Source organism: Egretta garzetta, unplaced genomic scaffold, assembly GCF_000687185.1.
Source record: "Egretta garzetta isolate BGI_Z169 unplaced genomic scaffold, ASM68718v1 scaffold360, whole genome shotgun sequence".
In the NCBI taxonomy this organism is placed as follows: Eukaryota; Metazoa; Chordata; class Aves; order Pelecaniformes; family Ardeidae; genus Egretta; species Egretta garzetta.
Window position 1 is genome coordinate 2,810,086 of NW_009258261.1, and position 13,228 is coordinate 2,823,313.

The window sequence follows — 13,228 nt, forward strand, 5'->3', positions numbered from 1 at the left end:
GACAAAGACATCCATTGAAACACAGAGATGATCCCAGCCAAAGATATTGATTAACATAGACCAAGACAAAATACTGAAAAGAGGCAATAAATCTGAAAATCCCTAGACCTGAGCAAGATCAGAGATTCTTAAATCGCATCCCTTAAAGGATTAACTTCAAGCTTTGTTTTTTAAACAATGGAAAACTGGAAATGCTAATGAGGTGGCCACAGAAGCTAGAGCGCAAAAGCACTTGAAAGACAGACAAGGGGACCTTGCTTTATGACTGCTGGAAAGAAAGGTGATTCCTGTCTGAACCTAAGGAATCTTCTGAGCCTACGAGAAAAACCAACTGCAGATAAAAATACGGACCGCTAAGGAGGATTAGGCTGAGATGCTAATGCAGGTGCGTTTTTTTGTTTTAAAATGCTGGACCATCAAAACACTACTTTTTACATGCAATACAGTCTTACTTATTTTGGGAGAACACCCAAGCTTAATTTCAGCCTTTTTTCAAGCTACAAAATAAGGCTAAACTACTACAGCTTAAGAATGTTAAATTTTTAAGTTAGTGCTGCTCCACAATAATTTTTAAAGAATTCACACATTGCTGAGATTAGTCAAGTAATATCAAAAGGAAGAGAGACTTAACTCTTAATAAGCACAAGCAACCACTCTGTAAGCAAAATTAGCTTTTTGGTCGCTTTGCTCTATTACTGGAACCATATTTTATGGCAGTAATTTCTTCTTTCAAAGGTAGAACACTATGCACTCATTAAGGAATAGACATTGTCCTCTCAAAACTTCACTAAAACTTCCTGTTTAACATGAGAAACAAGAGTTAGGCTTACCTTATCGGCACACATTGCCACTTTAATATCTTGTTTTGTAATCTCATAATGTCTTATATTCCGCACATAATTCCCAACCAATTTTAAGATGTCTGCAGAAATGTATTCTAATACTGCCACTATGTAAACAGACACTTGGTGGTCAATTTTGTAGCCTAGAACCTCCTGAAAGGAAAAGAAATAAGCATTCCGTTAGTCAGTTGAGGAAATACACACCATAGGTTACAACTAAACCCAGTAACTTTAAGACCCTACTCAGCAAACATTCACTGCATATCCAGTCTATTTTAGTAATAGAAACACAGTAGTCTGTAGGCCTAGAGAAGAAAGTGTCATTGTAGATGCAGCTCTATTAACTGTGAAAGTGACAACAGACTGTCCCAAAAACCTCACTTAAACATTTAGGGCTATTTCTAGAAGTTTCTTGAGTGTTTTCTTAGTCATGCAAAATGAAACAAGAACAATCAAATTCACGTCAAATGAATTCTTGCCTTCGTTTGTCCAAAGAGAATTAACTAATTTTTAAGTTAAAAAGAAATATATGCAATTAACTAAACTGGAACACTTACAATAAAACTACGTAGCAAACACAGATATTCTTATTCCTTTTTGTTTACATTTGAGGCAGCATACATACATTAAATTAAACAAAGATGTCAACTTCTAATTGCATTCTAGAAGCAAGATTACTTCACTGCTTACCTTTAATAAGGGATGGATTTTTTCTACTGGGAGAGATAACGGATTTCTTCGTTTCCTCTTCTCAATAGCAGACTGGGCATCAGCTATTGCCCACTTATCAATAGGATGGGGAAAACTTTTTTGAACACGATCCTTAAAAAAAAAAAACAAAAAAAAAAAACCAGGACTAAAGGGTAAATGCACAATCTGAATGAGCTTAGCAATATTACTACATTATCAAATTACTTTCCATTACTTAACAAAGAAATGTTTGCTAATGTTAGTATTTCAATTATAAAAGCTTGTAGAACACATGTAAATGTTATCATTTTGGTACATGCTGCTCACTACATTCATATGGCTTTATCAGAATACCACTAACACAGAATAATCTAGTGCTCAAAATTTGAGAAATAACAGAATAAAGTTGCCACTGCAGGCACAATTTACTCCCCATGTGCACATGACTGGTAATTCAGCATTTAAATACATGACTACATTTTATCCTAGCACTTTATTCCCTGTACAGAATGGTCACTGAATGAGATTAAATGTTTTCTATTACACCTTTATTGATCAGCATGTGGTCCAGATTGTATACATGCAAACTGCCCTGATGATGGCAATGAACATAATAGGAAAAGAGAATGTGCAGCAGCACCCACATATTTTAAAACAGTGTCATAGTCTACAGTTGGACCATATATGCCCCACTTTATTTACTCTTCCCAGCAGTCAGGGTGCCTGAGGACACCTACATCCTCCCAATGCATTGAACAACTCTCCCGCTGGAGCTCACACATAGGTCTCTGGAGGTTCAAAAGCTTCACCATTTTTGGTAGCCCTGGTGTTCAGAGATGCCAGAAATCTAATTTCTCAGATAACTTCACTTTTTTTTTTTCAGACCATAGTTCCCACTGACTGTTTTGGCTGCAAGCGCTCACTTACGTAAATGTGACTGCCGTTTGAGCAACCATGAAATTGAGGAAGACGAAGTTAATGACCACTTACAAAGCTGGTGCAGGACAAAGTACACAAACAAAAGCTTTCTGACAACAAAATGGGACAGAATACAATTCTATAAGGATGGCACCCAACTTCCCAAAGTACAGGCTTTTCTTTTTCTCCCCCATCATAACATTTCTGCAAAAGGAAAGCAGAGGTCCTACTGAAGGAAAAAAAAAAAAAAAAAAAAAAGGAAAAAAGTTCCATTACTATTTAAAACAAAATTCGTATTACTCTTCTTTTTTTTTTAAATCCATGTTTGCACATAACATCCATTTCACAGAGTGGGGATTTGCTTTGGTGATTATTCTGTTGTTTGAAGGCCAGATTCCATCCTTAGTTACTTTTTTGTTTGTTTGTTTGACATGAGAATATAGCTTTAATAGCTGTGGATTTGAGCATGCTATACAAAAGCACATGTTTTTGAGAAGGGCATGGGTAACCCTATGTTGTGGAGGGAGTGCAGAGTTCCAGCAGGCAAACACTGTCTCTGAGCCACCTGCTGCATTACAAACATACTGAGTAGCCTTTGGGGAAACTTGTTTTCTCCCATAACATTTGCAAAAGGAAAGCAGAGGTCCTACTGAAGGAAAAAAAAAAAAAAAAAAAAAGGAAAAAAGTCTCATTCACTATCTAACACCAATTCATGCTCCTAACGTAGTCCAGCCCGCTGACTGAACAGTGGAGGTGTCCTGGGGGAAAAATAAATGTGTATGACCATATAATTAAAGACAGCATCATTCTACATTAACACAAAGGGGGTAAATTGAGGTTGCCTGATCATCTCTAATTCTTGCATTTCTCATCTTGACTTCAACAGCCCTAAGAATCATAATGCTATGCTGTGTGTCAAGTTTTTTGTTAGCGTTGTTTAATGCACAGCATTAAACAATCTTTCACAAACCTCTTGTCTCTTGAGCTGCCAGACCAGAATGATGTTGCAAAACAGGCCAGCCATTAAAGGGGACAATGGAACACCATTAGAGGTGTCAGTGTTCAAAAGAGAAGAGGAAGGATGAAATTAATGAATCTTGCACTCAGATGCAGCTACTTTTTTTTTTTTTAAAGTTTCTTTTTGGTGGGGAGGGAGAGAAGAGAGAGGAGGGAGCACCAATCCACTTTCGTCAGAACATGAGGAAATTGCACTTATTTTGTTACCTAAGCCAGCACAGGCACAGCCCCTGAGTACTGGAAACCAACAGGCACACTGCACATGGAGTTTGTAGCTTCGCACTGAAGTCTTCCAATCATGGTTAAGCACAAAGAGCTACCAAGATATTAATGGGCTTAGAATCTTAACTCATTTAGCTTAACTAATTTCTTTCTCAGATGGAGAAACTCTTCTCAGATCAAGCCCTCTTCTCAAACATCAAGCTGCTTTTCTGAGCAACAGAGGTTATAGATCTTTAAAAAGGCAACTATAAGAGAAGAGGTTTCTATATAGAGGAAAGAAGTGTTCCTCAACTTATTCTCAGAAAAGTGACTGAATTATTTTTGTTCAAATTTCTGGGATGGGGGGAATATAGTATATCAGCCTAAATCACCATGCTGAGAAAGCAGCACGGAGCCTCAGACTAGGCAGCTATAGTTTGCATGCAATATCAGGGGGGAAAAGGTCTTTTGAAAGGAACCAGTCAGCTTTACGTACACAAGTTACACTCATCATCTATTATACAGTAATAGAGTTCAGAGATAGTTTTACTGTGCATTGAACAACAGATTCAATTGATAGGAAAATCAGCTATTAGGTAACTCAGCAGGCTTTATGTGGAAGGTTCTGCAACATAAAAATACATAATTACTGCTTTCCTTTTTACATTGTGAAGTGATTAACATATTAACTTTTAATGTAACAGTTCTAATTATTACAAATCTGTAATAATTATTCTCTATACCTCTACATCCAGAAAGCTTCTTGGTTGGGCTTGACACAACATATTTAACAATTGGAGAATTAACTCCTCCACATACTGTAACGCATCTTCAGTAGAGGAAAGTTTAGGATGGACTTGCACCTGAACCTATAGGAAATAGAAGAATTCAAGCTTTGAGTTTTGTTCTTCCCCAAACCACATGCTTTACTTGCAAAAAAAAGATGACAAAAGAATGACCCAAGCAGATGAGAAAAATCCAACCCAAAACATAGCTCTGTTAAGGCACACCAGACAAACATGAGTGAATCTCATCTACACCTGATAGAAATACAAATCTCAAATGTCAAACGTTACTCAAATAGCTGTAAGTGACATTTAATGTCAAGAAAACAGCTAATTAATAATGGCGCTTAGCAGTGCAATTAGGAGAACTGTTTAAAAACTCTGCATATATTTATCTTTCTCCTCTAGCTCTTAAACCACTGTTTGTACAACAAGTTTTAGACATGGGTTTTTCTCCCTTTTATAACTCATTGTTTGTCACTCAACCTAGAATACCGAAATACAGAACTTTTTTCACAGAGTGCGCACTAAAGAAACAGCAATTACTTCAGCAGTATTTAGGCTTCAAATTATTTAATCCATTTTCAATTAACTCTCGCTAAAATAAGATTGGTTTAGAAGTTTGTTTCCATAATATTTTTTTTGTAAAGATGTCGGCCTCTAGAGTAAAAAACACTTCAAAAAAGGCCACAGTGTTGTCCTGGCATTAGGCGATAGTTCAGAGGTTTTGAAAGTTTGGTCCCCGTACGTTTACTTGTATGTCATAAGTGTCTGTAAATTCTCACTGGTGTGAATCCACTGAGGCACGATCCTCCTTGCTCCTCCCGTTATTTTTTTAGACAGCCATTTAACTTCTGAAACAAGCCTTCAGCATAGCTTTCCTTTGCACTTCTGTAGTTCACAAAATAGCACAGTTTTAATCAGTTTAAATTTCAGGTATGCAAAGCTCAATGCTTCAGAGCTTAAATAGACAAGCAGTTTAATCTCAATCCTACACCGATGGCAAATACTATGCAAGTATGTAGAGCAAGCTGACTGCTAACTTTCGCAATGCATCTTTCCAGCCTCAGTTTCACCATTTTACCATGACACTGCATGCAACTCAAAATGCCTTCAGTTCTCTCAATCACTAACACAAGAGCTTAACCACCCCTAAACCAAACCCCAACAATATGTCTCATCCAAATACTAAACCGACGTCTATGTTCAAATAATGTTGCTATAATTATTCAGTTTCACACCTGAGTTTTCATTCTTGTTTGCAGTTAGAAGAAGAATTAAATGTTATGAAGTTTAAACACACAACAGCCTCAAACAGAAATCCACTTGCCTGCTAAGGCACTCATTAGTTTGAAAACTTCATGTCTGGGCATAGTCCTAGTGCTCATTTACCTGCTGATTTAAATACGCTAGATCATGCATTTAGTTTCTTGCAGATTGCATACCCTTATGCAGCAGGTCTGCATCTCCAAAAATGATTGCTTTTTTAACTAAAAGCACTCTGGCGAAAATAGAACAGTAGAACTTCTCTCAATTTGACTAACCAACTATTTTGATTATTTTTCATTTTTCCCCCCAAGAACTTCACTGTGCACAGGTACAGAGTGTATTTGTGGAGGTACCCGAGTAACATGCCCAGCATGCTCAACAGTCTCAAGCATTATTTACAATTCAAACACTGACATCTGAAACACTGTACCAGCTTGGAACATCTTAAAAACAGAAATTACAGACTTGCAGAAGTGTTCTCTTAAAGATCAGAGCTGATTAGAGCTGCCTGGAAGATGCTGCCTTTAATGTTTTATTTAAAGCAGAACCGAACAAATTTGTATTACATTCTTCCTACAGTATACTCTAGCACTTTGTATTTCGAGAAATGTTAAATTACCAAGTCAATCCAACAGTAAAAATACAGAGCATGGTAAACCAGAGCGATAAAGAGCAGCTCTATTTTCTCCTTTGCTTAGAAAACAGATTGTAGACTTAAGCAGCCTCATCACAGCTATTTTTGGTCTGTAACACAGAGTCTATAGGAATAAGAACAAAAATGCCACATCAGGCCATGACCTGAAACATTATCCATAGTCAGCTGAAACAGAGTCAACAACGATAACCTACTACTTCGGGAGATAAAGGTCCAAACAGTTTTCCTAAACATTTATGTTTGGGGAGCAATTACTTCATTCTTTTCAAAGGCTATCGTTTTCTGGCACTATCAAGCTCTATGTTAGTAGAATATCCCCCTTGGCAGAGGAAAACGTCATGAGGTGCCATTGGCTTGTCAGCATAGTTTATCTACATTAGGTAGGTAGTAAATAAGCTTCATTGCTACTTAAGTGAGATTTAGTATCATTTAGGGTTCAAAGTCATACAAGCGAAGGCAAGAAAACAACTAGACTAACAAGGAAAATTACAGGATAGGTTGGTGTACAATTATCATAGAAACATGTAATTTTAGTATCTGCACTACTGTAGTACCTAAAGGCTCAGACCGAGAATGAAACAGTGTTATTTGAGGGTACTCAAAACAAGTCCCAAGAAGTCCATTATCTGAGACATGATGCAAGACTGGGTAAGATGCAAGATTTAGTAAGAGAAGACAAGAAATGAGAACATCTGTTAGCATACGTTGTCATGTGACCAGTTTCAAAAAAGAAGATCAAGTTACCAGGGGGTTTCCATCTTTCTCATAAAGTCAGCTCAGATTTTAAATTAAAAAAACTGGGCCACCCTGCCTTATCACCCTTGAAAAGAAGGAATATGGCTTGAATCCCACCAGATCCTTCACAATCATGTTAGGAATACACTTGATAAAAACAGACTAACAACTTCTGAAATGTAGTGATGTTTACGTAAGATTCTTATCTAAACATTTAACCTCTCCCTTAAATAATGACAAAACCCATCCCTTCCCTCCTACACACACACCCTAAAATGTCTATCTTATGATAAGGGAAATTACTAAGAGAGATGTTTAAGATCTTTTCACAAAAGCTTCAATTCTTCAAAATACCCCAACAAATTGTAACGGGCAAATACAATCTACAACTACAAATCCCTGCCTCCATAGAGGCACTTTTCACTTAACTCATCTGATCACTTTTCTGAATGTCCAATCTTCTCAATAATTTTTAATTTTCAAAATAGAAATGACCAGGTTTCTCTTTATTTGAAGATAAGCAGAGCCAGCATTTCTTGAACAGCTTTTCATGCTCTGTTTAAGAAGACGAGCAGAGACAAGCACTATCTGTTTCAGAAAACTTGTAGCATTTCAGGAAAATCCTACGATATGACCACTTGGGGGTTTTTTGTGGGTTTGGTTTTTTTTTTTTTCTTCCCTTAAAATCAAGGAAAGCAAGGAATTTCTATCAGGAATGGCAACATCTTAAAAAACAGGCAATCATAAATATAAAGTGCCAGAAAAAGTTAATGAAACCAACACAAAAAACCTGTGCTTAATAAATAATACAAAGATAAATATCTCTGATCTTACTTTATAACCCTTAGCAACTTACTTTAAAAGAAGCCTTCTCAAACCATTCCTTTCAAACTCAACATAATAAATTAGAATACAAACACTTCCACAAGCCTCATGGGAAGCAGTAGGGACCTAGACCAAACCCAGAAACAAATTTCAGTTAAAGGACTGCAGATAGAACAGCTTCAGCTTACGCAGAGGCTTGGTCTCCGACTGGTCCAACACAACAACTGCTAAGCTGGTCACAAGATGACCAAAAACCAAGTCTAGACCGACATTCAGCAGCCCATTCTGCACTAGAAAGAAGTGTTTGATAACAGATAAGAAAGGAAGACTGGCACAGTGAACCTGATTGATACTAAACCACACTTCCTTAGCAACAGTTTTCAGTTACCTCTTCCTCACGCAGCCATGAGGAAAAGCCTAATTTATGTTGATTGTAAAGCTGAAAAAATTCAACTTACAATGAAAAAAACCTCTCCAAAGACTTCTTAAAGCAACTTCACATGTTACACAGTAACACCAGCATAATGCTCCCAAATCATCATTAACAATCAATGCAATCAGGCTCATGGTGCTAAATACAGAACACACCAGAAAAATCTTACGTGTGAAAGCTCCAGCAGCTTCAGAAAAGTGCATAACACATGGAAATAATTCTAAAGCTACATAACTAACTCAAATAAAAAAGACATGTCTACTGTTAGAGATAATGTCTTTCGTATCTGGGCAAGACTATCCATCTACTGGGATTCTGGCAAGCAGTCACAGTATGAATCAAAAGCCAATGCCTGCTAAAGAACAACTGTGCTTCACTGCTGAGTACAGGTGCTGCCACGCTGTCAGTCACCTTGGTGGTGGCTGAAGTGCTTTTAATAAAGTGCCTAAAGGAAAAATCCCATTATACTTAACGCAGCATTTTGGTAATTAAATGAAAGATGCTGAAATGAGATGACAGGCCAAGCTCTTTTCTGAAGCACCATCAGAGAGGGTGAAACTTTACTGATTACAAGCATTTTTCTAAACCTTTTCTGAACCTAAAATTTTCTAAACCTTCACAGACACAGTTTATTCAATAGATTATTAGTAGAAATTACTTGGCCACAGAGCAGGTTTTTCTGGGAGTAGGAGAAGGGAAGAACTTTCTTCACTTCAGCAACTTTGAAAGTCTTCACTAACGTCATAACATTTATTTTTACTCAATATAACTTCTGTTAATCTTCCCTCCATGGCTGCGAAACTACTGATAAGCAACTGTTCATCATTAAAACACTACAGGATGAAATATTTAACGTACAGCTTGTATGGTAGAGCGTTCTCATAGCACAAGCACTCCATAAAAAGATTTTTCTCTTCTATTCTTCTACACCTCTGATGATATTTGGCAACCCTGCCCATGTTTCATTATCTTGATCAATTAAAAATCCAGTAAATTAAATCAAATACAAATGTCTCAGATCCACACTTCAGCAACAATTCACTGAGGTCACAAGACTCAGATTTTTGCTAACATTTCTCTTGATCTATCAAGGCAGCAGTATTACACTGCACCAGTGAGCACATGAAAAGGTAGTAAAGACTTGAACCGTAGGATCATAACTTTATTCTCCATAGCCACGAGAAGAACAGAGAACCCAAAGTGATCAGAAAATAAGGATGTTCTACACGTGCAGTGAAGCAGTGCCGAGAATACAAAGTGCCATTCTGAGTAGCAAGTGGCAACTGGACTGTCATCAATTTGAAGAACTAGGTTATTAAAAGTCAGGTAGAAATTTGTCAGCCACAGCTTCCTGAACACTCTGTAGTCACTGAAGCAGCCTTTTCATCTCTTTTGGTCCATGAAAGGTACAGAAGACTGACTATACAATAGCTGGAGTACCTGGAAGCATGCTGTTTGGAACAGTTTCCTTAACCGAGGAAATAAACTCCCCTCAGCTGTCAAGCCACATCAGTCCAATCATTTTGACCACAATGAATTCCGACAGCACCCCATTAATTGCTCAACTGATTCAAAACAACTTGAGGTATGCAAATAGTGGAATATATGTACAGTAAGAAAGTTCTTTTGTTTTTCTCAATCACTGAATTGCTTAAGGTATCGATCAGTAAGGATGACACACTTTGTACTGTAAAAAACATATCAGGGAAGAAGCAAGTCATAGGCATGCAAAGAAATTCTGACTGCATAAACAAGAGTTATACAAGCAAGATGAAGCCACAAGGGAAGATTTTTAGGAAAAACTATCCAAAGGGTTACGACCAGAATAAAGTGTATAAATGCACTAGCGAAGGAACACCAATGTTGGAAGAGGCATCACTTTGCAGGTGTCCCTTCTGAGTCCGTTTTCCAAGGTGTATTAAAAGCCACGTATCTCCATCTCCAGCCACCCAAGAGCTCTGGTGTTTCATGTGTCTTGAATCCTCTGTCTTCAGCCCCAGCATCTCACCTTCTGTCCATCTCTGCAACTACAATTTCAGACACCAGCTGTTATTCTTACTTCCTTTTCTTGTACCTCATCACGATTACTGTCTTTTGTCAGCAACCAAGGATCTCTGCAACACTCCTCTTTTGCTGCTTCAGAATAACAGTGACCAGGCAGAGAAGCATCTCAGTACACATCATTTTCTTCCTAAGTGAGTGCACTGGAGTCTATCTTGACAGCATCTGAAGGAGAATCGGAAGAAAAGGGATTACATTATGATCTAAATGGTACAAAAGCTGCTTTTTGCAAATGCAGCTGTTCAATGCAAATACAGCTCTATTGTTAAGCTTCATGTCTAATGAAATACAAGGCATGCTCTCTTAAGAATTTGTTGATATTCTTGGTTTTGTTGCTTGGTGAAAAAAAAAAATCAAAATAACTCATTGGGGGGGAAAAAAGCTATTTGCAATGATTCAACAATACCTATTTTTTAAGAAAGCGATGCTGAGGCTGTAGTTTGAGCTCTACATTACAAGCCAACTCACAGTTACAAAAGGGCAGTGGCATTTTAATGATTCAGTCCACATATTCCCCAATAGCTGTGAACACTCCATCCTCCTATATATACTTGAAGAATGTTAAATTAAATGCCACTCTCCTCATCGGAGATATTAATTCAACATAGGTTTTCCCAAACTATTAAGTCTCATTACCAGCTATGCAGGAAAACATCACAATCCTGTTTGTGCCTCTACCTGGTTTCAAGGCGGAGTTCAGAAAGCAGCTTGCTGTCACTACCTGAGAATGACTATCAGCATCTGGTCAGCTAATGGGGAAACGAAGGAAAGGTTCTCCTCTAGTAATGACAGGATGTACATGAGCTTCAGATAATCTGACTCCTACTGAGATAGCATGGCAATTCAGCAGACGAATCCACAGAGCACTAGCTTCCCTCCATGACAGTTCTGCCCTTTGACCTCACTGGCATATGCTGCCACATCATCTGCTTTACTAGTCCCACATGCTGGCCTCCAGGTACAGCTCAGGTCTGTGGCTAGCAGAGCAAGGGGTCAGTGTCTCCAACCCACTGGCCACAAAGCTGCAGTATCACACCTGCTTTGTGAACAACGACAGATTATTGTCAAAGCAAGTATGCTGCAATGTTCATGGTTTTACCTGCCACCTATGACAGGTTCATTACTTTACGGGGCCTTTATCAGTAGCCAACACTACTTGTACCCATGTAAGTTTGTAAAATACTCAGTTTGGTTTCTCCATTGAAATGAAGAAGCCACTAAGATAACAATTTAATATTTTCATCTGCCATTTAGTTTTCCTGTAACTCAAGTATTCAGCTGTGCAGTAAAGCAGGTGACAATATGGACAGATTCTTCATTTCTGCCTTTACAGGGACAGCAACAGTAAGCAGCAGAAGACTACGCTTCTGGAGCACAGGGGGCAACAGCCTGAGAGAAGATAAGAAACAGGTGGTGATTTCATGAAGAACTGAGGTTAAAAAGAGTTAACACCTGCCAGACAGTTGCAAGTTTGAGTGTGAAGCCTTCAGAAGTAACTTCACCTCGCTCCTGCCACCCCTCTACCCACAGTAAGAAAAAAAGCACAGCACAACAAAACCAAGACAACTATACCTTGCAGGGCCAGTTTGTCATCCTTGGTAGTTTGTCATCGTTGGCCTCCTCTGTTAACTTCAGACTCCAGAATTCTTTTTACCCCCAAGGAATTTATCCAACTCCTTCAGCAAGGATCTTTAACGCAGGATGACTCCACGAATGCCTTGTCCATTGGGAAGAAATCTTGCACTTCAGATGTAGCAAGTAATTCCAAAGTCTTAGCTGATACTTGCCTCAAATCCTCACTCTACACCCTCCAGTAGTTAGCACTGAGCCTCATTAGAAATTTGACAAACCTCTGCCACACCATGCAATAAACCATCCTCCAAAGGAACGAGCTTTCACTGGTTGAGACCTTGGGTAGCTCCAGTTATCAAGCAGGCTTCAGTTGGATGGCTGTCCAAGTGCTTACAAGCACCTCAAGAAGCAGCGAGTGGTACAATTACTGCAGAAGTATAGTTTCAAAGAAGTGACTACCAATCAGGGACAAGACATTAACAGTACATGCTACGGATGAGACAAGCAAGAAGAATTCCAAGAACTGGATGAAACTGCACACTGTTGGAGACCTCAAAGAGCACGCCCAGAAAAGCGAGGCAATACATTGCAAGAAGAAATTAGGAAGAAATACTGAACCAGTACAACTGCAACACTTGAGACATCCAATCCATACTCGAGGATGCAATAGTTCAACTAGCCCTAAGAGCAAGTCTTTTACGCAAAAGTTGCAGCTAATCACTGTAATGAGACAGACTCATTGCTATGTACAACTAAAACGCATCAAGTTCTGCAATCTGAAGCCACTTTGGGCAACGGTGTCAGAAAACCTCATTTCTTAAGCCTTCCACTTTCTGGGCTCTGGCTGCAGAAGTGGAAGAGGAGCCCTCACCATTTTTTCTCTCTTCCAAATAAATTCTTTCCACACCACAGTCGCGAGCTTCACCATCCCAAGGGAGCAAGACTTGCTAGTTTGTCCTAATGAAGCCTTCTCAGCAAAAAGGCATTTAACTACGAGAAGCTTAAGTAAAAGTCATTAAGCCCGAACACTAATTAACCAAAATTCTCAGCAGTTCCTCATAACGATTCCCCAACCCCCCCCAGCCGTGTCACTTCAGGGCGCTAAGGGAGCCTAGCAGAAACCCGCAGCAGCACCACTTGCTTCCTTCTCGGCGGGGGGGGGCCAGGACCCGCGTGTCCCTTAACCAGTTTTAATGTACGCGGCCCCGTCTGTCAGAGCATCGCC

The 13,228-nt window shown here is 38.8% G+C and overlaps 1 protein-coding gene across 1 annotated transcript in view; it reads right to left on the minus strand.

The window, feature by feature from the left end:
* SOS1 (SOS Ras/Rac guanine nucleotide exchange factor 1) overlaps positions 1 to 13,228 on the minus strand; it is a 58,066-nt gene that overhangs the window by 40,595 nt on the left and 4,243 nt on the right. The window contains exons 2-5 of the mRNA XM_035895848.1: positions 10,445 to 10,539; positions 4,412 to 4,537; positions 1,533 to 1,664; positions 831 to 995 (exon numbers count right to left, since the gene is read on the minus strand). Coding sequence (XP_035751741.1) covers positions 831 to 995; positions 1,533 to 1,664; positions 4,412 to 4,537; positions 10,445 to 10,539 — 518 coding nt within the window. The remainder of the gene's footprint in view (positions 1 to 830; positions 996 to 1,532; positions 1,665 to 4,411; positions 4,538 to 10,444; positions 10,540 to 13,228) is intronic.